The 24,674-nt window shown below is 50.7% G+C and overlaps 1 protein-coding gene across 1 annotated transcript; it reads right to left on the bottom strand.

Annotated features, from left to right (window-relative positions):
- Positions 1-20,643: 20,643 nt before the first annotated feature.
- On the bottom strand, positions 20,644-24,565 carry KRT18 (keratin 18; the record flags this gene model as incomplete). The annotated part of the gene is made up of 7 exons (XM_084255394.1): positions 20,644-20,808; positions 21,455-21,678; positions 21,972-22,097; positions 22,199-22,363; positions 22,917-23,073; positions 23,364-23,446; positions 24,152-24,565. The coding sequence occupies 7 exons, from the start codon at positions 24,563-24,565 to the stop codon at positions 20,691-20,693; spliced, it is 1,287 nt and encodes a 428-aa protein (XP_084111520.1). The 3' UTR covers positions 20,644-20,690.
- Between the last annotated feature and the right edge of the window lie 109 nt (positions 24,566-24,674).

The following is a 24,674-nucleotide window of genomic DNA, read 5'->3' as shown; positions in this document are numbered from 1 at the left end:
CAGGGAGCTACCCACATGGTGCAGCAGACCTCTCCTGTCTCACCCACTGCTCCCCTCAGCAGTGTTCTTCAGTCAGTCTGCCTGTTCTGTTCTCCACTCTGTCTCTGGTGAATCTTCTCACCCCCTGCACCTCTGACCTGTACCCCACTTCTTGTATGCATAAATAAAAAAATCTTTAAAAAACAAACAGGGCCTCCCTGGTGGCACAAGGGCTTAAAGCACCGCACTATGAAGCAATCCACAGCCTCAGCAGCATGAGTTCGACCCCCGGCCAGCCAGGGAGCAACCCACATGGTGAGGCAGACCTCTCCTGTCTCTCCCGCTGCTCCTCTCAGCAGTGTATTTCAGTCAATCTGCCTGTTCTGTTCCCTACTCTGGTGAATGCTCTCACCCCCCACATCTCTGGCCTGCACCCCAGCTCTTGTATGCATAAATAAATAAATCTTAAAAAACAAACAACAACAAAAATAAAATGGCCAAGAGGTAGATGAAAAGATGTGCACCATCACTCATCATCAGGACAATGCAAATCCAAACCTCATACCTGTTAGAATGGCTATCTATTATCAAATAGGCAAGAAATGACCAGTGTGGGATGTGGAGAAAAATGGAACCATTGTGCACTGTTGGTTGGGATTTATTTGGTGTAGCCACTATGGAAAAGTGTGGAGGTTCTTCAGAAAATTAAAAATAGAACTACTGTATGATTCAGCAGTTCCATTTCTGAATATTTATTTGAAGAAAGCAAAAGCACCGAGTTGAAAAGATATCTGCACCCCCATGTTCCTTGCAGCATTATTTGCAATAACCATGACATGGAAACCGTATGTAGGGATATAGCTACCGCTTCCATGGTCCGGGAATCTTCTGATCCCTTGTGCTCCCCACCATCCTATACTTCTGCGAGATGAAGGACTTCAGCGCATCCTTTTGGGGGCCTCTGAGGTGCTGAGGCAGGGCCGGGTTGGAGCCATCTCAGGCTGGCAGCCCCTCCTCCTTCACCTCTCCTTCCCAGGCCCCCAAAGCTAGGGCCAGCATCCATGGAGCCTGCTCCCCTGAACAGATAGGGACGCCCTCCAGGAAACCTGCGGTCCTGGTGGTAGTGCCTCCTCAGTGCCGGCTGCCTCATCTTGGATGCCCCAGCAGCAGCAGAAGACCTAATTTCTTCTTTAGACCTTCCAGGCCTCTGCAGGGGCTCTGCGGAGATGGGCACCTGACCTTGGACCTCTGAGCTCTGTCATTGCATGTCTTCTTTGTTCCTGGCACCACTCAGATGCCCTGAGAGCTTCTGCATCATGTCCCCTATTGTGCCTCTCGGGATGTGTGCAAAACCAGGCACACAGGCTCCTGTTACCTCAGTAAGGCCTCCATATGGAAGTTCCCCTCTGACAGCAGAGGGGCCGAGTCTTCCAGGACCTGGAGCACATAGGAGAAGATGATCTCGCCTAGCCTGCAAGGTCAGCCTCTGAGAGGGGCACCCTGACACAGAACTAGGTGTAGGCCAGAGGTTTGCGGGGAGGGTAAGAGGATTCACCAGAGACAGCGTGGGGAGCAGAACAGGCGGATTGACTGAAATACACTGCCGAGGGGAGCAGCGGGCGAGACAGGAGGGCGGCCTCACAATCCCGCCCGCTGCACCCTCTCTCTTTTGCTCTACTAGGTGTCGCTGGCAACTTGTCCCTCGAGGTGCGTTTCTCCTCCTCCAGCCTTACCAACTCGGTTTTCCTTTTTGAAACACGGCTGACAGCTTGTGACATGACTGATAAACCTGTTCAAACCCAAGTCTGGTCTGACTTTCCATTCTGCCAGTCGGCCTAGCTCTAAAACCTATTTTCTTGTTCTAATGTAGAGGCCACTGCTGCCTTCCTGAATTGGGAAGCTTAGGCGAAATGTGTTTCACATTTGAAGCACAGTACCCACATAGTACCCTCAAAGAGTGGTAACTTCGTACAAAATAGCTGAAAAACTGCAAAGCATTTTACAAATATTAGGATAAAGATTCCATCTTCTAAATGCATTTATCGATTCTGATTTATGTTCTAAGTAAAGTCAGAGTAAGAAATGTGGGAACCCAGAAGTTGAGGGCTGAGGGGTTGGGAGTGAGATGAGAACTGAGTCTACTGGGTCCTGTGCTTACTGGGGAGGGGAGGGGAGGGCCGCAGTCATCCCAAGTGCCTAGAATGGCTCTGTGTGAGGCAGGTCAGTTCTATAGAGTTTAGCAAGTTAAGTTTGCTACCCTCAGTAATCTTAACAAAGCAAAGTTACTTTTAAAATGGCCAGAGAGGGCCTCCCCGGTGGCGCAGTGGTTGAGCGCTGGGTTGCGAAGCTGCCCGCAGCCTCTGCAGTGCCGGTTTGCTTCCCGGCCACCGGGCGAGGGTCCCACATGACATGCAGACCTCTCCTGCCCCCCGCTGCTCCCCTCAGCAGTGTACTTCGTCAGTCTGCCTGTTCGACTCTCCGCTCTGGCTCTGGTGAATTCTCTCACTCTCCCACGCCTCTGACTGTACCCAGTGCTTGTATAAATAAATAAATAAATAAATCCTTAAAAATAAATAAATAAATGAAATGGCTAGAGAGAATAAACTAAAAATAAATAAAATGGTCAGAGGGATGTCTTTTGCAGTTCATTTTATGATGGCAGAAAGCTAAAAGCAATGTAAATATCCCCAAACTAGGAAACTGGTTAAACAAATTATGCTATATCCACTTAGAGACTACTATTCAGTCCTTAAATATAACAGTATTAGATTCTTGGCAGATGAATATTTATTGACAGAGAAATTCCCATTATATGTTTTATGCGTAAAGGGAGATTACAAAACAGTGGGTACAATCTCGCTTTTATGAAACAAAAAGTGTATTGTTAAAAGATACTGAAGAATGCATATCAAGGTATTAATGGTATTCTGCTATTAATATCTAAGTATTAAGGACTGTGTTAGTAGCTAATCTGGAAAAGCCTCCAGTAGGAAGCTGATGATTTTCCAAGCAGGGTGAAGGGGGTGCGGTGGAGACATTGGGGAAGGGGCATGAGGGGGCAGGGCCAGGAAACTGGGATAACTTGGGCCCTAGGGAGCTGTTGGGTTGACGGTCCCATGCCTGACATTCATCTTGCCAGTTCCTTGACTGCTGGACAATGTCACTGTCACTCTACCCACACCTCTACCACGGCTAGAAGGAACTTCGAGCATGGATGAAGCTTTGCCTGGATCTCTGTCCACTGATGTCTCTTTCATTCCAAGAGTTCTATGAACCCCAGCTCAGGTGGGAGGTTGGGAATTCGGGCAGAAAGTCGACTGTTCGCAGACTTGGCCAAATGGTGGTGCTATAAAGCCAGAAAATCAGAAGATGGCGCGGGCCTCTGCCCTGGGCGGCACCTGCACGGACAGGCCACCAGGGGGCAGAGGCGGGTTTGGAGGGGAGCTGCTTCCCCAGCGCCAGCGGTGTCCCGGGTCTAAGGAGCCAGGAGCTGCAATTCAACTAAATGAATAGAACAATGAATTGCCAGCAACAAACTGGAGTGGCTCAACAGATGCAGATCTTGGAGTTAAAAGCCTAAGGGCTCAAGGCTCCTCTCCAGCCTCAGGCCGGAGTCCTGTCCTGCTCCCCTGGCGACCTCCTGGCTCCAGCCCTCATCCTCTCCCGGGTCTTCTCCTTCCCTCAGTGCTCTACTTTCCCTTTCCCCCACTAATGGCACCTTCTGGGTTCCAGAGCACTTAGTCAGCACCAGGAAGGGAAGGGAAAGGTCCCGGAGGTTGAGGTGGGAGGGAGCTAAGCGTGGTGCTTTTGTGTGTGTGTGTGTGTGTGTGTGTGTGTGTGTGTGAAACAGATGTGTCAGGTAGGACTGGCAGAGAACACCCCACTCCCCAGGTCCTTGGGCTGGAAAAATATGGCTCTTGAGGAAAACCAGGGAAGTCTAATGTGGCTGAAGGCTGGTCAATAAGGGGGAGACAGGAAGGATGGAGTCAGGACTGCGTGATTTTGGACATTTCCAAGGCCTCTGAAGGGTTTCATGTAGGAGGGGCCAGCCTGGAGTGGACTGGGGAGTGGACAGGGTTAGGGAAGGAGGGCCTGTGAGAGGAACAGAGACTGAGGGGGGGAGCTGGTTTGAAGGGGGGCAACACTAGAATATGTTGAATGCTAACGGGAAGGCTCTCAGAGGGAAAGAAATCTGCTGTAGGAGAGAGGCCCCGACAGTGTGCGGGAGGGTGTGGGTCCAGACCTCTGCTCCTGCCTATCCCTCTGCTGCCACATCTGGCACCATCTTACTGCCACTCACCTCGTCAGAGCATTCAAGGACCAGCTCAGATTCACTGCTTCTGAGACAAAACTTTGTCTCCACTCCTAGCAGCACGTTCACTGCCGGCGGTAGTTTCAGCTGCACGTTATTGAGACTCTGGATGAAGTGTCTGCACCCCAGCCCTGTGTCGGACGCATAGTGATTCTGAGTGGACGGCCAGATGGATGAAGAATAGACACCCTGGACACCATAGGGCTGGGAAAGGGTGACGTGTGTTTGTGTGTGTTTGGGGGTGGCATGGCAGGCTGGCTGAGAGAATTGCTTTCTCTCAGTGGTCATTTCAAATGTTTTTTCTGCAGGAGCGCTGCTCTGACAATTCCCAGATCCTCTCACAGAATTTCCCTAGGAATCTAGCTCAAAGGATGGCCCAAGAGACAAACAGGAGGCCGAGCCCTTGCGCCCTTGCTCCTATTGTCCCCTGCAGCCAACTTGGAGGTTAGAGAGGAGGAGAGCAGCATTAGGGAGGCCCCCCAATTCCCAGCACATTGGAGGGATCCACAGATATTTTCTAGTTGAGAGGAGGAGAAGCAACAGGGGCCATCTGGAATGTAAACACCAGATTAGAACGGACTCCCCTGCTTGCCAGGAAGTATTTTCTTTCTGGTAGGATGAATACCGCGTTCTTGTGGGATGAATACCACGTTCTTTCCCAGGAAGGAGTTTCTGTCTCTTGGGTCTCTGCAGTTTATCTTCTTCCCTGGGGGGAACAGTCTTGGCCTCTTGGTCTTTCCTCCCTCTCTCTGCCTCTGTCCCACGTCTGGGTCTCTCATACACTATACGCTATACACCATACACCATACACTATACACTGTACACTATACACCATACACTATACACCATACACCATTCACTATACACTATACACTTTACACCATACACTGTACACTATACACCATACACCATATACCATACACTGTATATACTGTGCTTCTGAACCTGGAGGGGTCCGTTCAGTTCATCACCATGGACATCTTTTGGGTGGGGGGCCGGGGTTACTGACCCTGGCTGTGAACTTCTCTTCCTGTTCCTTCCAGAATAACAGTAGTCGTCTTCATTGGAACGACACAGTGTGCATCCCAGCCTTTGGGGCGGGCACCTCAAGTACTGAAAGACACCCTCCATGAGTGGTGCCAATAAGAGGTGTCCTCTAGACCTGCCACAAGGATGGGATTAGAGGGACGCGCTTGGGAAGATGAGAAATGCTTTGCAGACACCAAACCTCTCATGAGGTTGAGCACATGGAATCCCAGGCCTTCTGGGTGGGGGGCACCACATGGCCATCTGTGCTGACTTCCCACCCAATGCTGAACCCCAAGCTATCTCACTGGGGTGAGGACGCAGCAGGCAGACCTCTGAAAGTCCATCATCTGAGCAGAAACTGCCTCCTGCAGCCTCCACACTTCGGTCTGGTGGTACTTGAAGACCAGGCTAATTTAAATCTCTCTTCCTCAGTGACAGTCCTTTAAATATTTGGTGTCATAGAAAGTGAAAGGGAACTTAGCGATCAAAGGCTAAGTCGCCATTTTAGGAGAAAACTGGGCCCACAGAGGAAAAGCCCTTGTTCACATTGCTCACAGTGTCTGCCGGGGCCGCCCTGCCTCCTGACTGTGCCTTACCTCCCAAATGCCCTTCTCCAGGCCACTCTCCACGGAAATCTAGCTTTGAACTGTATGTGCACATTCCATCTGTCCGTGAGGTCACCCTGTAATTCATACACTGTCCTGCCCACAAGGTCTTAGCAGAGTACAGGGTGGTCAAGAAATACTGACCGGATGAAGGGACAAAGTCGCTGGCACCCTTCTCGTTCCAAATGTGCTACGCTTCAGCTCCTTTCATCCGGCCCGGTGGGTTCATTTGCCTGATGAAGGAACCCAGCGGAGGCAGGAGAGTGCTGCTCAAGGTCTGATCCGGAAGGTGTGAAACCCAGGGCTGCAGGGATGCCTCCCGCTGCTTTCTGTTACAGCGCTGAGACACTGCATTCGTGTGCCTGCTGGTGAACAAATGACGGCCTGGCCTGTCCAAATCCCCCCATTCCACCTTGTCTTCTGGGGGCCCCGACTCATCAGTTTTAAGGAGCAGGCGGTAAAGCTCAGAAGCCTTTGGCTCTAGACTTAAGTCTGGCTTGTGCCTCAAATCCACAATCCCTTAACCTAGCTCCTGGGTCCAGATGATCTCAGGATTCAGAACATTTCAGATTTTAGAAAGGAAATGTCGTGCATGTAATGTGTAATGCGGAAGCCCACAGAGGGACTTGAGGCAGCACCTGAAATCATGGAATTAGACACATATTTCCAGAGGGAAATGTATGACTATTCACTATCAATAGCCTCATGAAAGGTTTTGCATGTAGGTGAATTACAAATAACTTGGTCTTCAGAGCTTTTGGGAGTTGGAATTGTTGGATTAGAGATTGGACAACATTATACTACCTTTTTAGGATAATGATTTGTGTATTGACTGAGTGGGACTTAAGCCTCACTGAAAAAGGGTGGAGAAGTAACAGAGGCCTGGAAGTGGGTAGCACATTAGAGAGACAACTCCATGGCACCCCAGAAATGCGTTGATTTGCCCAGGGCTGTGGCCCATTCAGCCACGTTTAGCCCTGGCTACAGAGTGATCTGGTAGCTCTGGGGAGCAGATTGTGGCTGATTTTAGTGTCAAACCAAGTTCAAGGCATAGCCAAAGTGAGCGACAGGCCTTTGAGACCCTGGCTGGGCATAGTCATGGTCTCCAGGCAGGGTGACACCTCCTATTTAGGCTGGGACCTGGGGACAACTGGAGGGCTGGCATCTAGGATAGTAGTTGGTACAAGACCCTTTTGTTGGTGTTGGTTCAGCTCAGCCCACTGTATGCCCGGGCTGTTCCTGCCAGCTCACTGTTACCTGCCTGGTGATGTACTGCCTGAAGCTTGGCATTTTCCCACCCTGCTTTCCTGCCATTGCTACAGCCTAGAGTAGATGCAGATCTGCTGGCACCCTGTTCACGTGATGAACACACAGCTAGAAAATACCTACTATGTGTTCATCACACAGTTGAGTCCTATTTTATTCTCATTTGGAGTGCACACCTTGCCGTTGCACAAGTCCTAACATCCCTCAGGTTCCACTTTTGCCATGAGTCATGATCACAACCTTCTCTGAAGGTCTGTAACATTTATTGCCCTGTCATTCCTTGGCTCTGAATGATGACTTTCCTTGTATTCTGTTGCTTAAAATTTTATTTGAACGCTCTGTGTTTTGAATCACTTAGGAATAAGACTAAGGGTCTCAACCTGGGACTATGCTAGTCCAAAGCAGGTACCAGCCCCTCCTTCCTTGAGCATGTGTGGAATTTGGGAATGAATCCAGGGGGAACTGGAAAGCCCTTTAAAGGAGATGTGGAAACGTGCGTGGGGCTTCCAAACATTTGCACTGAGCATTCCTAAATGACAGCAAGATTTACAGTTTTAGCACCTTCCCATTACAAAGGCTGTCTAAATGACTGAGGGAGGCTTTGCAATTTCTGTACCTGGGAAATTAAACAGCGATAGTGACTAGCTAGCGCGAGCCTGGTATTCATGCTACAGCTGGACCATGTATTCAGCAGCTTTTGTAACATAGGATTTTCCTCTGGCTGGAATGATTTAGGTTGGGGCCTGCTGGCAAGTCCCAGGGTTTCCTAAAGTTATGGGGAGCAGTGAAGTGGGGTGGCCATCCCCCCCCCCACCTTGGTCCAAAGAGGAGCTACAACAGGAGAAAGATGCCTGTTGACAGCTTAGTAGATTCCTCCTCTCTTCTTAATCCTCCCTCCCCGGGGGGTTCTGCATGCACAGCTGCATCTTGATAGGTTTTATACTCATTTATTTGTTCTTTCATTCACATTCATTCAAAAGGTAGCAGGAGCTAACTGTTGAATTCAGGAATTTTGCTTGCCAGAGGTAAACCCTATAGCTGGAAATTGACCACAGTAGGGGGATTTGGTCGGGGCTACTTTCTTTTTTTTTTTTTTAAAGATTTATTTATTTATACAAGAACCGGGGTACAGGCCAGATGTGTGGGAGGGTGAGAGGATTCACCAGAGATAGAGCAGGAGCAGAACAGGCAGACTGACAAAATACACTGCTGAGGGGAGCAGCGGGCGCTACAGGAGAGGTCTGCTGCGCCATGTGGGACCCTCTCCAGCTGGTTGGGATCGAACCGGCACTGCAGACTGGGGACAGCTTCACAGTGCTGGGCTCAACCGCCTGCGCCACCAGGGGAGGCCCAGGGCTACTTTCTTTTGGTCTCAAAAACAAAACAAAGACCATCTCTCCTCCCCCCACTGTTTATTGGTTAGGTAACACGTTGGCACCGTTACCTTCCAGAAAGCAAGACAGCCTAGTCTGTGCCAGCTTAATCTCCCACGGTCTAGAACAGCACTGTTCAGCACGGTAGGCATTGGCCACTAGCTACTCCTGTGCTACTTACTTTTAAATTAATTGAAGTTGGGCCTTCCTGGTGGTGCAGGTGGTTGAGCGCCGCACTGTGAGGCTGTCCGCAGCCTCTGCAGCGCGGGTTCAATCCCGCCTGGCTGGAGAGAATGCCATATGGTGCGGCAGACCTCTCCAGTCTTGCCCACTGCTCCCCTCAGCAGTGTATTTCGTCAGTCTGCCTGTTCTGCTCCCTGCTTTGTCTCTGGTGAGTCCTCTCACCCTCCCGCGCATCTGGCCTGTACCCCGGTTCTTGTATAAATAAATAAATCTTTTAAAAAATAAATTAATTGAAGTTAATATAATAAAAAGATTCTTTGCTCAGCGACACTAGTCATATTTTAAGTGCTCAGTAGCCACATGTGGCTAGTGGCTGCCTGACGGTGGAGAGTTCTGTCGGATGCTGCCTAGGGGCAGGGGAGGAGGAGGAGGAGTACGGCAGGTGGTTCAGATGTCCGCCAAGACAATCACAATGTCTGACCAGGTGCTCTGGACAGGGGGTTTTTAGACTTTTAAAACTAAAATCTGCAGTAATAGATGTAACAGTTTCTCTCAGTATTTTTTTCCAAAAGATTTATTTTTATTTATACAGGTGCTGGGGTACAGGCCAGATCGCGGAAGGGTGAAAGGATTCACCAGAGACAGAGTGGGGAGCAGAACAGGCAGACTGATAAAACACACTGCTGAAGGGAGCAGCGGGCGAGACAGGAGAGGTCTGCCACGCCGTGTGGGATTCTCACTGGCTAACTGGGATTGAACCCGGGCTGCAGAGGCTGTGGACAGCTTCACAGTGCAGCGCTCAACTGCCTGCGCCACCAGGGAGGCCCTCTCTCAGTATTTTTATTGAGAGAGTGAGACAGTATTCATTTTACCACGTAGCATGCTCACTCAATCCTGCTACCTGGGGGTGGGGAAGGGGAGAACTCTGTGCTTTTGTTTATTTTACCCTGTTATATTATCTGACCGATCTAATTCTCCGCTACCCTGTCAGCTGTTCTGCTCCTATGCTTCAGTTTGAAAAACACTGTTGTAGCCCTTAGTGGGGCGGGGGAGGCAGGGAACATGGAAGGGTGCACAGGTGAGGCGGGCTTCCAGGTGGAGAGTGCAGCCATTTGGAAGAAGAGGGACAGGTGGTGCAAGCCCAGCCGAGGAAACACGAGGGGCCCATGCAGAGGAGGGCACAGGCCACAGGAACTGTCACTTCAAGGCCTCCGTCTTCCCCACCCACTTCACCTTGGGCTCCCTATTTGGCCTTGTGTGTAAATCATTAGCTGGGGTAGTGGACGTGAGGCAAGACTCAAGCGCAGGTGTGTGTGTGGGAAGGGTCTGGGGGAGGTTCACCTTGTAAAGGGGTGTCTGCAGATCCTGGGGAGGGGGCGGGGGATGGACGAAGGTCAGCCAGCTTGTGGGGGCTCACTCAGTCCTGGGACCTGAGTGGGAGGGAGAGTGCTGTAAGTCGAGGGCATTACAATACCTTCAGATCCCTGGAGTTTGCCCTCAATCTGTTCTGCCTCAGCAGTGGTCACTTCGTCATGTTGTGATCAGGGTCTTTGGAAGGTACAGCCTCCCAGGACGTGAGGGTCACTGTAATTCCATGAGACACTTCCCCAGCTCAGCCCCTGCCAGGTGGGTGAGGCCAGCAGGGGAGCCAAATCCTTGAGGCTCCCTCTACCCAGATTAGGAGAACAGTGATCACTCACACTGGAAAGCATGTGGATAAGGGGTTTTGTGTGGCTCTGGAAGATAGAGCTGGATCTAGAAGGAGGCAAATTTCAGTCTAGTAAAAGGAACAATAATGTTAATGTCCGGTGATGAGAGTGCCCAATGGGGCGTTTGCAGTCCAGAGTCTCCACACAGGCGAGCTGTCAGGAAGGCCGTACGTAAATAGGTTCCGACCCTAAGACATCAAATTTGAACCATTTGTTCACTCAGCACGTAGGTGCGGTGCACCAGGGCAGAGCAGACAAAAGTCCCTAAGCTCCCCGACCTGACATGGGCTGAGTGTGGGAGGAGAGGACTCAGGCAGGGAGGCCTCCTGTAGTTCCAGGGCTGTGCAATTTGCCCAGGGTAGCTGTTGGTTCTCTCGGGCTCACTTTCACCCATGTTATTCCAGGTGCTTCTTACAGTGACCCTCATGTTACATAATGTCTTCCGGTGAATCAACGCTTGTCCAAGAAAGGAGTGCTTCGCTTTATTCATGAAAAAAATTGAAGCCCAGAGGTGACTGACTCAAGGTCATAGAGGTCATGAGAAGGATGGGACAAGGCTTCAGATTTTAGAGTTTCCCAGCTTTTCTCATTCTCATTGACCCCGACCAAGTGGGGCCAGAGTATCCCTCTTCATCACGTTGCTCAGAGGCGTTCCCTGGTTGGGAGAGGGGAGAGGCACCTAGGCCAGGGTGAGGGCGCTGGCTGGAGGTAGAGCTAGGGGCCTGTGCTCTGCCCTTCTCATTTCTGGGGACCAGTGGTGACCAGGCTGTGACAGACCTTCCAGAGAGGGAAGGGCAGGGCCAGTTATGGACCTGTGCAGGGGACTGGAAATTCTGGTGTTCAACCACTTACAATGTATCCAGCTTCACAGAGCACTTACTCTCTGGGTCAGACAGCTTCCTAAAAACTTAACATGTTAATTCATTTAAACCTTCCCAACACCCCAAGAAGTGCAGCCCCACTTCTAACCCTAACACAGGACTGAGGGCACTCAGGCACTGACAGGTGGGGGTCAGTGGCTCCCATATTTGAGTGCCCACAGTCAAGTTCCTTGTCTGCCACTCAGAGGTGCTGGCCTGGTCACTGTTGGGTCAGGAGCGGGCTTCCCTCTTCATTGGCCATTTCCTTCAGCAGGCACCTGGCCAACCTATTGCTCTGGCACTGACCTCACTCCTCGAAACTGACCTTGACCACAAGGAAGGCCTCATCCAAGGTCGCCCTCCCTGGGGCCTGGGCTGGGGGGGTGGGGTGAGAGCAACTAGAACAGAAGGCAGCTTTGTGTCAGGAGGGATTCCCCTTAAAGCTCAGCCAAGGTGCTGGGACTTAAGAGAAAGTGCTGAGAACAGGCGGTGGGGGAGGGGAGTCCAGGGAGCTGAGGGAGGGTGAGGTAGCCTCAGCTCTAGCCTGCTGGAGCCCAGAAGGGTGGGAATGGGGCCCCCGATCTCCCAAATTCTCCTTAAAAAAGCTCTTTGGAGCCAGGAAAGCTGCTGCAGGCTCCGTGCTGCCCCGTCTGGATTCCTTATCTGAGCAGCATGCGTGGGGAAGCCACATTTCTGTCCTCAGACTCCCGGGAAGCGGAGCCCTGTTCTCCCCTCATCTTGTGGTGCCTGGGCCCCTAGCCAGGGAACTCCAGCTGCAGCCTGTCCGGGGAGCACCCTCACCCCGAGGCAAGGCCGGGGCTTCTGTCATTGTATTTGAAGTGAGTTTCTTGTAGGTAGTGTGTGGCTTGGTCATGCTTTTTATTTTTATTTTTATTTTTTTAAAGATTTATTTATTTATTTATACAGCACTGGGTACAGTCAGAAGCGCGGGAGGGCGAGAGAATTCACCAGAGCCAGAGCGGGGAGCAGAGCAGGCAGAAGGACCGAAGTACACTGCTGAGGGGAGCAGCGGGCGGCAGGAGAGGTCTGCGCGCCATGCGGGACCCTCCTCCGGCAGCCGGGGATCGAACCGGCGCTGCAGAGGGCTGCGGGCAGCTTCGCAGCCCAGCGCTCAACCGCTGCGCCACCGGGGAGACCCCCTGGTCATGCTTTTTAAGCCATTTTGCCAATGGCTGGCTTTTATTGGTGTATTTATACCATCGAATATAATTATTGGTATGGTCAGGCTTCAGCCTGCCCTTTTAGTTTTATGTTCTCTATTGGCTGCTTTCTGTTTGTCGTCTTCCTTCTGTGGGTTGCTCAAACTTTTTAAAAACTCCATTTTAATTAATTGACAGTGTGTTTGGTTCTATTTCTTTGCATATCTTTTAAAAAGGTCCCTCAGGTATTACTATATATCTGTTTCTATATCTTATCAGAGTCTGCTGGTACTTATCATTTTACCAATTTCTGGAAATAAGGAAACTTTACCTCTTACTCCCTCCCTCTGCCCTCCCCTGTTTGGAAACACACCAGACAGTGTTATGTTTCCTGCAAACTTAAAACATAATTTAGGAAACTTAGGAGGAAAACGTGTTTCATTTACCCATATTTTTGCTCTTTCTTTCTTCTTTTCTGGTGTTTTAGGTTTCCTTGGATCCAGAGCAGTAAAACACCCATGTATCCTGGTGGGGATATAAAACAGTCCAGCTACTTTGGAAAACAGTCTGTCAAAAAACATACACTTACCAAATGACTCAGCAGCCTCATTCCTAGGGACTTAAGAGAAGTGAAAACAACCCAAAAGAAATATAAGATGGAAAATGAAAACCGGATAACCCATATATGAGTAGTTGTTGTTGCTTAATTCATAAATGCCCTAAACTGGAAACCATCTAAATGTTCTCCACCTGGTGAATTGACAGACAAATGGAGGTAGTCATACAATAGAATATTACTCAGCAATAAAAAAGAGGGAACTACTGTTACATGCAACTCCATGGATGAATCTCAAATATACACGAGAGAGGCCAGCCTCGAAAGGCTACACGTTGTAGAATTGCTTTTATATGATGTTTTGGAAAAAAAACAAAATGATCGAGATGGAGATCAGCGATGGCCAGGGAATAGGAGTAAGTGGAGGTTTGATTATCAAACATCAGGGCAAGGGAACTGTTTTGTACCTTGACTCTGGTGATGGTTCTATGACTCTATGCCCGTGTCATGATTCGTGGAACATGAACATACCAAAAGGAGTGAGTTTTACTGTATGTAAGTTAAACATCAATTGAAAAATAAAAGATGACTTTATTGGACTGCCCACTTATTTCAGAACTAGAACCCTGCTAAAGATGCCTGTGAGTGAGACTATTCTGATTATCACTCTGACCTCTGCTGGACAACTGCTGCCAGCTGGCTTCTGCCCTGGGTAGATCCCATCCTTGCTAGGGAAACCAACGCTTCCATTTTCATCTCTGTGCATGCCGTGAAAAATCAGTACACTTTTTAAGAATGTTGCCCTTCTCTCATCAGTATATTTCTCATGCCTCAGCAAAGTGAATATTTCCCAGGTCCTCTTGGGGGAATTATGCAGGGGCAAGTCAATAGATTGTGCTTGATAAATCATCTCCAACATTCCTTTCTCCCTACGTCTTTGAATTCTTTCCGTTGCATTATGCAATAGGATTTCTCATATCTCAGCTTCATTACTGCACACCACCCCTAAGTCCAGGTTTTAACTAATCAACTCTGGAAAGAGATAAAATCAGTTCCAGTTACTGGAGATAGCACACTGAGTTTGGAATCTCGGACCCCACATAAATAAACCCATATAAATAAATTCAGCCCAGTCTAAAACTGTTCCTCTCCCTGGTTTGGCACCCTTAGAATCCAACCGTACATCATCCCCCAAGTTTGTGTCTATATTAATTTGAAACATTTTTGCAATTTTTTTTTGGATATTCTTCTCTGGGGTCAAATTTGTATTTGCCTGAGACATCCAGTGCACATTAACTGCCTCAGGGGAGGCTGGTACATAGTGTCCAAGACAAGGCCTGCCTCATTAGATAGGGAAGGAGGAGCTGTCTCCGCCAGCCAGTGAGATCTAGAAGGGTCTGGGCATTCAGCGTCCTCAAATATATACCCCAAGGCCCCGCTGCCAGTTGGCTTTCACATGAGACGTGGCAAGGTTGTGATTTCAATCTATGATGTAATTCAACAACCTGCAGCGTCAGGCTCAACTACATCAGTCCTGCAGCTACAGCAATTGCGAGGTTCCTTTAGGAAGGCTTAGAAACAGCGTGCTTCCCTTGAGTCAAGAATTAAAAATTTTGAATTTTCCATTTCCTTTCTTTAAGATCACCAATGCAGTCAAAGCAGCCACATATGACGAGATTGATTTGTGAGGGTCAGGAGCATGGGATGCCAAGCAGGTTCCCTCCTCCCTGTTGCTTCCTCAGATATGCAAGGCTAATTCCTTCACTTTCAGTTTCAACTCAAGTGCCCCTTCTAACAGACTGCCCAGCTTAAAATTGCACCCGGCCTCTCCTCTCTTACAGTAGGCTAAACACTTCTCTCCCCAAAATGTCTCCATCCTAATCCCCAGAGCCTGTGGATATGTTACCTTACATGACAAAAGAGACTTTGCAGCCATGATGAAGTTGAAGATGTTGAGAAGGGATGGTTATTCTGGATCATTTGGGTGCACCCAATGTAATCATAAGGCACCTTCTTCCAAGAGGAGAGCAGGAAAGTTAGTCAGAGAAGATGTGATGGCATTGGGAGCAGAAGTCACAGAAAGAGAGCTTTGAAGGTGTTATGCAGCTGCCTCTGCAGATAGCAGATGGTGGGGAGCACACAAGACAAGGACTGCTAGTGGCCTTGAGAAGCTGGAAAAAAGCAAGGAAACTGATCTCATTCCCCCACCCAGGGGAGAGTGTGCTTCCAGGTCTTGGTGATGGACAGAGCCTGAGTCTGGTGCTCAACCCTGCCTGTACAGGGGACACTTTCAAAAAGCACAACCCAGGGCCTCCCCGGTGGCGCAGCGGTTGAGCGCTGGGTTGTGAAGCTGCCCGCGGCCTCTGAGGCACCGGTTCCAACCCCGGCTGCTCCCCGGCCACGGGAGGAGACCTCTCCTGCCGCCCGCTGCTCCCCTCAGCAGTGTACTTCGGTCCTTCTGCCTGTTCTGCTCCCCGCTCTGGCTTGGTGAATTCTCTCACCCTCCCGCGCTTCTGACTGTACCCAGTGCTTGTATAAATAAATAAATAAATCTTTTTAAAAAATAAACATATTCAGTTATATATCTTTATAAACACTATAAATATTTAAAAAAAAAAAAAGAAAACTTGGGTTTAGAAACTTAAGCAGCTTGGGCCTCCCTGGTGGCAGGGAGCTATCAAGCTATCAGCAGCCACTGAAGCACAAGTTCGATCCCTGGTCAGGGAGCTGACTCACATGGTGCAGCAAACCTCTCCTGTCTCACCCACTGCTCCCCTCAGCAGTGTATTTCAGTTGATCCACCTGTTCTGTTCCTCACTCTGTCTCTGGCGAATCCTCTCACCCCTACTCTCACCTCTGGCCTACACCCCAGTTCTTCTATGCATAAATAAGTAATGCATGAGGGGCAAGGCCATGGTGCTGACCCTTGGCATAGCTGGGGTCTGATTCCCAACCTTGCCTGACTATTAGAATCACAGTGTTGTTTTGTTTTTTTTTTAAGATTTATTAATTATGCAAAAAAGAACTGGGGTACAGGCCAGAAGTGAGGGGGATGAGAGGATTTACCAGAGACAGAGTGGGGAGCAGAATAGGCAGATCCATTGAAATACAGTGCTGAGGGGAGCAGCGGGTGACACAGAAGAGGTCTGCTGTGCCATGTGGGTAGCTCCCTGGCTGGGGATTGAACTCATGTTGCAGTGGCTGCGGACAGCTTCATAGGTTGCATCTTAACCCCTTGCGCCACCAGGGAGGCCCCTGAATCACAGTGTTTTTTAACATTTACTGGGAGGCCGGGGCCTCACCCCAGAACAACAAATCAGAATCTGTGGAGATGGGATCTGGGCTTTGATAATATTTGTAAAACTTATAACTTAACTGAGTTCAGTTATAGGTGGCGAAAAAGCTTGGGCTGGGGACTCTGAAAATGTGGTTTCCTGCTTTAGATTCTAGCTCTGTGGCTTAAGACAAGTCACGTGATTTCTGTGGGCTCCAGGGCCCACGTCTTTGGGTCAGAGCCAATAAGTACTATGCATACCTCACAGAATTGCCTTGAGGATCCAGTGTATAAGCGCCCTGGGAACTGCGGGATGGGAGGGAGAGTTGTATCAGGTGCACGTCTTGGGTTACTCTAGTGGCCTTGACGCAGCTGCAAGGACCGCTTGGCCTCTGCCAGGGACTTTCTGCTGGACTCTTGGCAGGTCCGCATTCCATGAAGTTTGCTGGCGTCAATCTGTTCTGGCTCTCTCTGCTCCCAGACCCTCCCTGGCTGCTGATTCATCAGTCTCTCCCTTCGGTGGGCTTGCCACTAGGGTGGTGCACCCCTCTAGGGAGAGTCATCGGAAGCTCCGGGGCACCTGTGTGGTTATAAAGCACATTCAATATCATGCCATTGCATTTGGAAGACGGTGAGGACAGCTGGGGCAGAAACACGAATCTGACTGCTTTCCTTAAACAAATCTCAGAAACTTCAGCCATTTTGCCCCAGAGCCCAGTAGAACCCAGGATCCCAGAGACTGCTGGGGTCACTGCCCATAGAGGCTCCCAGTTAAGCTTCTGTGTAACTAACCTCAGACCTCACTTGGGAAGAGTGGCTTCAGGTCCTTGGTTTATTCACTCGTAGTCACTCTGGTTCTGCAGTGAGTGATCAAGACTCCATCCTGTTCCTGGGGGTGCGGTGGGGGGTGGGGAGGTGGGAGGGTGGGGAGAGGGTATAGGGAAGGGGTGCTGGGGGACCAGGTGTTCTACATCACCCTCAGGGGCTGCCTGTCCTGTCCTTCCTTGTCCTTTGAACCCCCAGCAACAAAGGGCCTTGAACAGTGCCGTCTTAAACTTTTGTCCACTGAGCACCCTCGTATTTTAGAGATTGCAGAGTAAACATGATGATTTTCTCAGCCTCGGTTTCCATTTTAGTTGAAGGTCCATTATCTTAGTGTTCTCACCATCTCCCTTCACGTTCCTGTCTCTCCCCACATGATGGTCCCCGCCTGCTCTATCCAGGGCTGTATTACACGCACAGGCATTTTATTTGTCTTGTTCACTGATGCGTCAGTACCTTGAAGAGTGACTGGTACATAATAGTGTCAGTATTTGTTGAAAGAGTGAACAAAAAACATATGCATTGGACCATTAGGTTACGAAGTAGGGGCAATACCCATTTTTTTTTTAAGATTTATTTATTTATTTATATAAGAACCGAGGTACAGGCCAGATGGGCGGGAGGGTGAAAGCATTCACCAGAGAAGCTGGGAACAGAACAGGCAGACTGACGAAATACACTGCTGAGGGGAGCAGCGGGCGAGACAGGAGAGGTCTGCCGCGCCATGTGGGACCCTTGCTGGCCGGCCAGCCGGCCGGGATTGAACCGGCACTGCAGAAGCTGCAGACAGCTTCACAGCACGGCGTTCAATTGCCTGCGCCACCAAGGGAGGCCCGCAATACCATTTTGTTCACCATTCACAAACACACACACATACACACACACAGATACACACATACGGCCTGCATAAAGTAGGTACTTCATAAATACTTATTGATACACCCAGTTTACCCCTCTAGGAATTTATTCTATAGATGTGCTCACATGGTACACATTAATCAGATATTAACTGTATATTAATTAGCATTAATTGCAGCATTGCTGCAAAAACTAAAACTACTGAAGGGGCCTCCCCAGTGGCGCAGCGGTTGAGCGCTGGGTTGCGAAGCTGCCCGCAGCCTCTGCAGCGCCTGTTTGATCCCCAGCTGCTGCCTGGCCATGGGAGGAGGGTCCCACATGGCTCGCAGACCTTTCCTGTCACCCGCTGCTCCCCTCAGCAGTGTGCTTTGGTCCTTCTGCCTGCTCTGCTCCCTGTTCTGGCGCTGGTGAATTCTCTCACCCTCCTGCGCTTCTGACTGTACCCAGTGCTTGTATAAATAATAAATAAATAAATCTTAAAAAAAAAGATTAAAAAAATAAATAAAACTACTGAAGGCTAAGCTGTCCAAGTTAAGTAAATTCTTAGTCCATACATTGGAATACTAGGCAGCTATTAAAAAGAATAAAGTGCAGGGGCCTCCCTGGTGGCGCAGCGGGTTGAGTGGTGCGCTGTGAAGCTGTCCACAGCCTCTGCAGTGCGGGTTCGATCCTGGCCGGTGGGGGAGATTCCCACATGGCTCAGCAGACTTCTCCTGTCTTGCCTGCTGCTCCCCTCAGCTGTGTCTTCAGTCCATCTGCCTGTTCTGCTCCCTGCTCTGTCTCCCTATTCTCTCACCCTCCCACGCCTCTGACTGTACCCCAGGTCTTGTATAAATAAATCTTTAAAAAAAAAAGAATAACGTACATAAACAGGTTTAATCGAGTAGTCTCTTCCCCACCAAATGGAACTGTTTTTGGTTGCTGAGAACTGAGAGGGTCCTTGTCAAATACTGATCCTCACATCATTCCCACACAGATATAATAAGAACTTTTGTGATACTTTGTATCATCTCAGTCTAGCTGGGTAACAAATCAATAAGGCAAGGGTGGACAGGGTCCGAGGTGTCTTCTCATATTGATCTGTTGACCATGATTGGACATTACACAAAAGTTCTGATTTTTTGAAACAATGTGGAGTGTAGTAATTCTTTATTGCAGATTACAGGCAGATTTGTGTGATATAAAGGTTTGATTGGAGAATAGGCAGAAAAATGTCACCAAAACAGGAATGGTGACAGAACGCATCATTACTGCAATTCTGTGCCCCCCCCCCCAATATTGAACTGGCAGTTTTCTTTCGGTGGATGGAATATATGTATTGATTCCAAACAAAAGTAGTATAGATCCCAGTCCACTCATCTGGGTAAAAAGAAAAAAACAGGAGAGAGTATACCTATGCAGATTCAGAAAGGTATCCAAGATACATTGTGAAATGAAGAAAGCAGCTTAAGAACACCAGGTGAATAACAGTGCAAAATAAATATTTTACAATATTTGTACAAAATAAAATGAAAGGTGTTTGTATATGTCTTGTTTAAGAAACTGTTTTATAGGGCCTCCCCTGTGGCGCAGTGGTTGAGCGCTGGGTTGTGAAGCTACCCGTGGCCTCTGTGGCGCCGGTTCGATCCCCAGCTGCTCCCCGGCCACCAGAGGAGGGTCCCACATGGCGCGCAGACCTCCCCTGCCGCTGCTCCCCTCAGCAGTGTACCTCAGTTCTTCTGCCTGCTCTGCTCCCCGCTCTGGCTCTGGTGAATTCTCTCACCCTCCCGCGCTTCTGACTGTACCCAGTGCATGTATAAACAAACAAACAAATAAATAAATAAAAAACATGCCTCTATAAAAAAAAAAAAACAAACTAAAAAACTGTTTTATAATGGTTACCTCGGGGGAGTGAGATGGGAAATATTTCCTTCTCTCCTTTTGGATTTTGTGACGTTACTTTGACACTTTTTTAAAAAAAGATTTATTTTATTTATGCATACAAGAGCTGGGGGGTAGGCCATTTCAGTTGGCACCATCGGGCTCGTTACTAGTTAAGTAGGTGCTTACATGAGGTACCACTTACCTGGTCAGAGCTGCTAGAGGCTATTCCTTCACCTGCGATGACTGCGTTTACTGTTTCCCATCACACCTCTAGCTCTCTAAACACGTATCCTGATAGAGCGAATGAGCGTGGCATAGGGGTCCATACATTCGGGGGCTGAATGTGGGACAGGATGGGGAGAGAGCTGGGTAGTGGGTCAGGATGTGGAGTGGCAGGGATGGGGAAGGCCAGATGTGTGCCCTGGGTCCTGCTTCCTCCTCCTCCTTTGCCCTCTGTCCTGGCCTCACTTCCTTCTGGGGCTCAGATTTCTGGTAAGGAGCACCTGTCAGGAAGGGGCGTTAGGATCACCCATTACCGGCTCTCTTCAAAGCTAAGATTCCCCAATGCTGCTGTAGTTTCCTCGCTGCCATTGGCTCAACCCATGTATCTTTCCCTCCTCTTTCACTGAGGTGTTCCAAGAGCCTATATCCTTCCTCTGCCCATCCCCCACCTCATGAACCCCCCTGGGACTGAGATGGTTTCTGCCTGATCAGAGGTAGGACTCCTGAGTCAGTGCATTCACACGAGTATGGAAACAGCCAAGGAGACACAAACTGATGTGCAATGACCTCAGAACTTTTTATTGACCTGCTCCCCAAAGGGTGTCCCACTTCTGCTGACTCAGTGCTTCAGAACTTTGGTATCACTGATCTCAGACACCACTTTGCCATCCACAATCCTGCGGGAGGTCTTATGGATGGTTTGCACGGAGTTGCTGTAGTCCAAAGCATCACTGAGTCTGTAACAGAAGACCAAGCCTCAGTTATAAACAGCCCCTCAGAGCAGAAGGGAGACAAAGAGCAAAAAAGGCCCCCCATTCCTACCTTTTTTTTTTTAAGATTTATTTATTTATGCATACAGGAGCTGGGGTGCAGGCCAGAGGTGCAGGGGGTGGTGAGAGACAGAGTGGGGAACAGAACAGGTGGATCTGTTGAAATCCACTGCTGAGGGGAGCAGCGGGAGAGACAGGACAGGTCTGCTGCGCCATTTTATGGGTTGCTCTCTGGCCAGCCAGGGATCGAAATGGTGCTGCAGAGGCTGTGGATTGCTTCAGAGTGCGGTGCTTAACCCCTTGCACCACCAGGGAGGCCCCAATTCCTATCTTTATGTTTAAATTCCCCTTGGTTGCTTTGCCCATAAAAGAAACTCCATTTGCACTCCAAGGGCTCAAGGTCATACTTATATTTAATGCATTCTTTTCTCTAGGAGGTAACTTCTGTAAATGTTACTCCCTTCTTGGAGAAGCAGGGGTGTGATAGAACACTAGTTCACAGCTCAGCACGTACCAAAGAAAAGGCCCATAGTGGGAGGCGCTCCCCAAAACCCAGGCGTTGGGGAGAAGTGATATCCTGCCTACCACGTGTGTTGGTAGGAGGGTCACTTACTTGAAGTCTTCCCCGTCTTCTAGCAGGCGGCGGTAGTGGTTGATCTCAGCCTCCAGCTTGACCTTGATGTTCAGCAGCGACTCATACTCCTGGGTCTGGCGCTGCACCTCTGCCCGGATCTGGGTCAGCTCTGACTCCAGGTGCAGCAGTTCCCCGTTGAGTTGCTCCATGCGAAGGGCGTAGTGGGCCTGCACCTCCCTCAGATTGTCCTCCAAGTTGGCCTTCTGTGGGGACACAGGGAAGAGGGTTGGTGAGCCTTGAGATAGAGCAGAGGGAGTCTGCAACTTTTAGGAGAGCATCCAGAACCCACACCTACTCAATCCTGCACTCTTGGAAACTTTTTTGAGCACCTACTGTGCTCCGGGTAATAGGGTAGGGAGCAGGAGCCGTGGGAATTGCAAAGAGAAACAGAGCGGAAGGAATTGATGGTGGAAGGGGTAGACTTGGGCTGAGCACTGGTTCTGAGACCGGCAGGGGTCAGGGGCCAAAGGAGTTGGGGTGAAGTGAGGGCTCTAACCTGGTTTCTCATGGATTCCAGCTCGATCTCCAAGGACTGGACCGTGCGTCTTAGCTCCGTGAGGGTCGCCTGAGCCTTTCCTACCTCAGTGCTCTGCATAGTGACCACTGTGGTGCTCTCCTCAATCTGTAGAGAGGGGTTGTCATTAGGCCCTTTCTCCATTTGCCTCCATCCCACACCTGTGGGCCTCTGTGCCCAGCTGGCATCCATCCCTTCCCCTCATGCACCTGATGGGACCAGTACTTGTCCAGCTCCTCTCGGTTCTTCTGAGCCAGCTCGTCATACTGGGCCCGGATATCTGCCATGATCTTGCCTAGGTCCTGAGATTTGGGGGCATCTACCTCCACAGTCAACCCAGAGTTGGCGATCTGGACTTGCAGACCCTTTACTTCCTGCAGGAGAGAAGCATAAAGGTGAGGGGGGCTTAGGTGGGAGCTGCAGGAAGGCACTGGGACTCCCTCCTCCTGGGAGGCCTCCAGGATCAGCTGGAAAACAGCTTTTCACTCTGGGCAGTGCCAGTTCTGGGCTTTCTACTCCGGGAGGGTAAAATGCCACCTGCTCACTGCCTATGCCAGCCACTCACAGGTGGTTTCTCCCCTCACCCTGCCCTGGCCCTTTTTCCACTCTGCATCCACGAACCTGTTCCATGTTATACCCTCTTCCAGGAGGCCCTGCCTTTCCCACGGCCTCAGTCCTCCATCATTCCTCACCGCTCGTGCTGGCTGCGTCTGCCTCTGTCCCCATCTCATGTCTCACCCCTGTCTTCTCGGCCTCATCACACTGTGACTCAGGTGATTCCCTGAGCAGGCTGACTGTCTGCCTGAGAAGCAACCAGGCTGGTCTAAGCTTCCCTGCTGGGCTACTTGTGGGGACACCTGCCTGCCCCTGTCTGCCCCCACCCAGATTTGTCTGGTGGCCGCTGCCTGGCCAGTAGCCTCTGCTTGCCTCCTCGTGGTTCTTCTTCATGAAGAGCAGCTCCTCCTTAAGAGTCTCGATCTCCGTCTCTAGCTGCAGGCGCATGACGTTGGTGTCATCAATCACCTTGCGGAGCCCATGGATGTCACTCTCCACTGACTGGCGCATGGCCAGCTCCGTCTCATACCTGTGGGGATCGAGATCATCAGAGGGGCCCCGCCTTCTCAACCCACACCACCTCCTGAGAGCAGCCCTGTGCCCACTGTAAACCAGCAACCCGAGTCAGGGATCAGGTGGAAACCTGAGCACCGTGGTACCCCGAGGACAGTGTTCCTCACCTGAGCTACATGAGCGAATAAAGTGATGGTGCCCAACTCATCCACCCGCAGCTGCAAACATCCCACTATGAGCTCTGGCCTGCCCCAGCCCTCCTCTGACCTTGGTTTCACCCCAGCTTCCTAGCCCCTGCCCCCTTACTTGACTCTGAAGTCATCAGCAGCCAGTCGGGCATTGTCAATCTGCAGAACGATGCGGGCGTTGTTCACAGAACTTTTGAAGATCTGGGGGTTTGTGGAGAGAGGTTACTTGGGGAAAGTTGATGGTTACTTGGTTACTTGAGAAGCTGATGATGGGGCGGGCTAAGTGGAAGCTACCATGCATCTCAATGAAGCCTTCTGGGTCCTGGAAACGCTGAAGTCTCCTGTGTACTGTTCCCTTCCCTCCCTCCTGCCCCCCAACACTGGCCGTTTCTTTCCTGGGCCTCAGTCCTCTTGTTCCTCTGGTCTCCCAGGGCTGGCCAGCCTGGCCGGAAATGAGCCACTGCTAACAAGTTTTCTCCCTGGCCTGCTACTGGCGGTTCTTCTAAGCCACCTGCTCACCCTCTCTGGCTGCCCCCCCCAAACTGGCCCCTCCCACAGGTAGGCCTCCTGTTTATCCTAGATGACTCAGCCTTAGGCACATCCGCTTAACCCTCCAACTGTCCCTCCAACTGTCCCCACCAAGCCAGGCCTCGGGCTTTGTTTCTGTGCCCCCTCCCTCCCCACTGACTGCTGGGAAAGCCTCCCGCGTTCAGTCAGCTCCTTGGGGTGAAATCCAGGCCATTCCTAACCCCCTTCTGGGGAACTGGGACCGGAAGCCCACCCCACCCCACCCCACCCCACCCCACCCCACGAAACTTCCAGCCTTGGAGCAGGAATTCCTAAGGGCCAGGGAAGCGATAAGGGCGCATGGCTGGGAGCAGGGGCTGCTCGCCCAGCCCCCCTTACCTGAGCCTTCAGCTCCTCGATGGTGTTGAAGTAACGGCTCCAGTCTCTGTCCTGGGGCCCCTGCTTGTCCAGGTGTTCCCGGATTTTGCTCTCCAGTCTCTGGTTTTCCGCCTCCAGGCTCCTCACCTTCTCCAGGTAGGAGGCCAGGCGGTCGTTCAGCTCCTGCATGGTCTCCTTCTCGTTCTGGATGCTCCCCATGCCCGCCAGAGTCCCGGCCATGCCCGAGGCCAGGCCTCCGGACCCCCAGCTGCTCCGGTACCTGCTGACGCTGGACCGGGAGATCCGGGAGCCGGAGCCGCCGGCGCCTGCATAGACGCTGGCCGCGCTGCTGGCCGGCCGGGCCCGGAGGCTGGGCGCCCGCGCGGAGCCCAGGGACCGGTAGCTGGTGAAGCTGGAGCTGGCGGTGAAGCTCATGCTGCTGCGGCGGGAAGGCGAGAGGCGGGAGTCAGGCTGGGGCTGCGGTCGTGTCCGGTCGGCGGCGCGGCTCAAGTTTTATCTGGGAGGGGAGTGGCAGGACGGCCAG

This window comes from Talpa europaea (assembly GCF_964194135.1).
Source record: "Talpa europaea genome assembly, chromosome: 15".
Taxonomy (NCBI): domain Eukaryota; kingdom Metazoa; phylum Chordata; class Mammalia; order Eulipotyphla; family Talpidae; genus Talpa; species Talpa europaea.
Note: the sequence above shows the minus strand (reverse complement) of the source record. Positions and strands in the feature narration are given on the sequence as shown.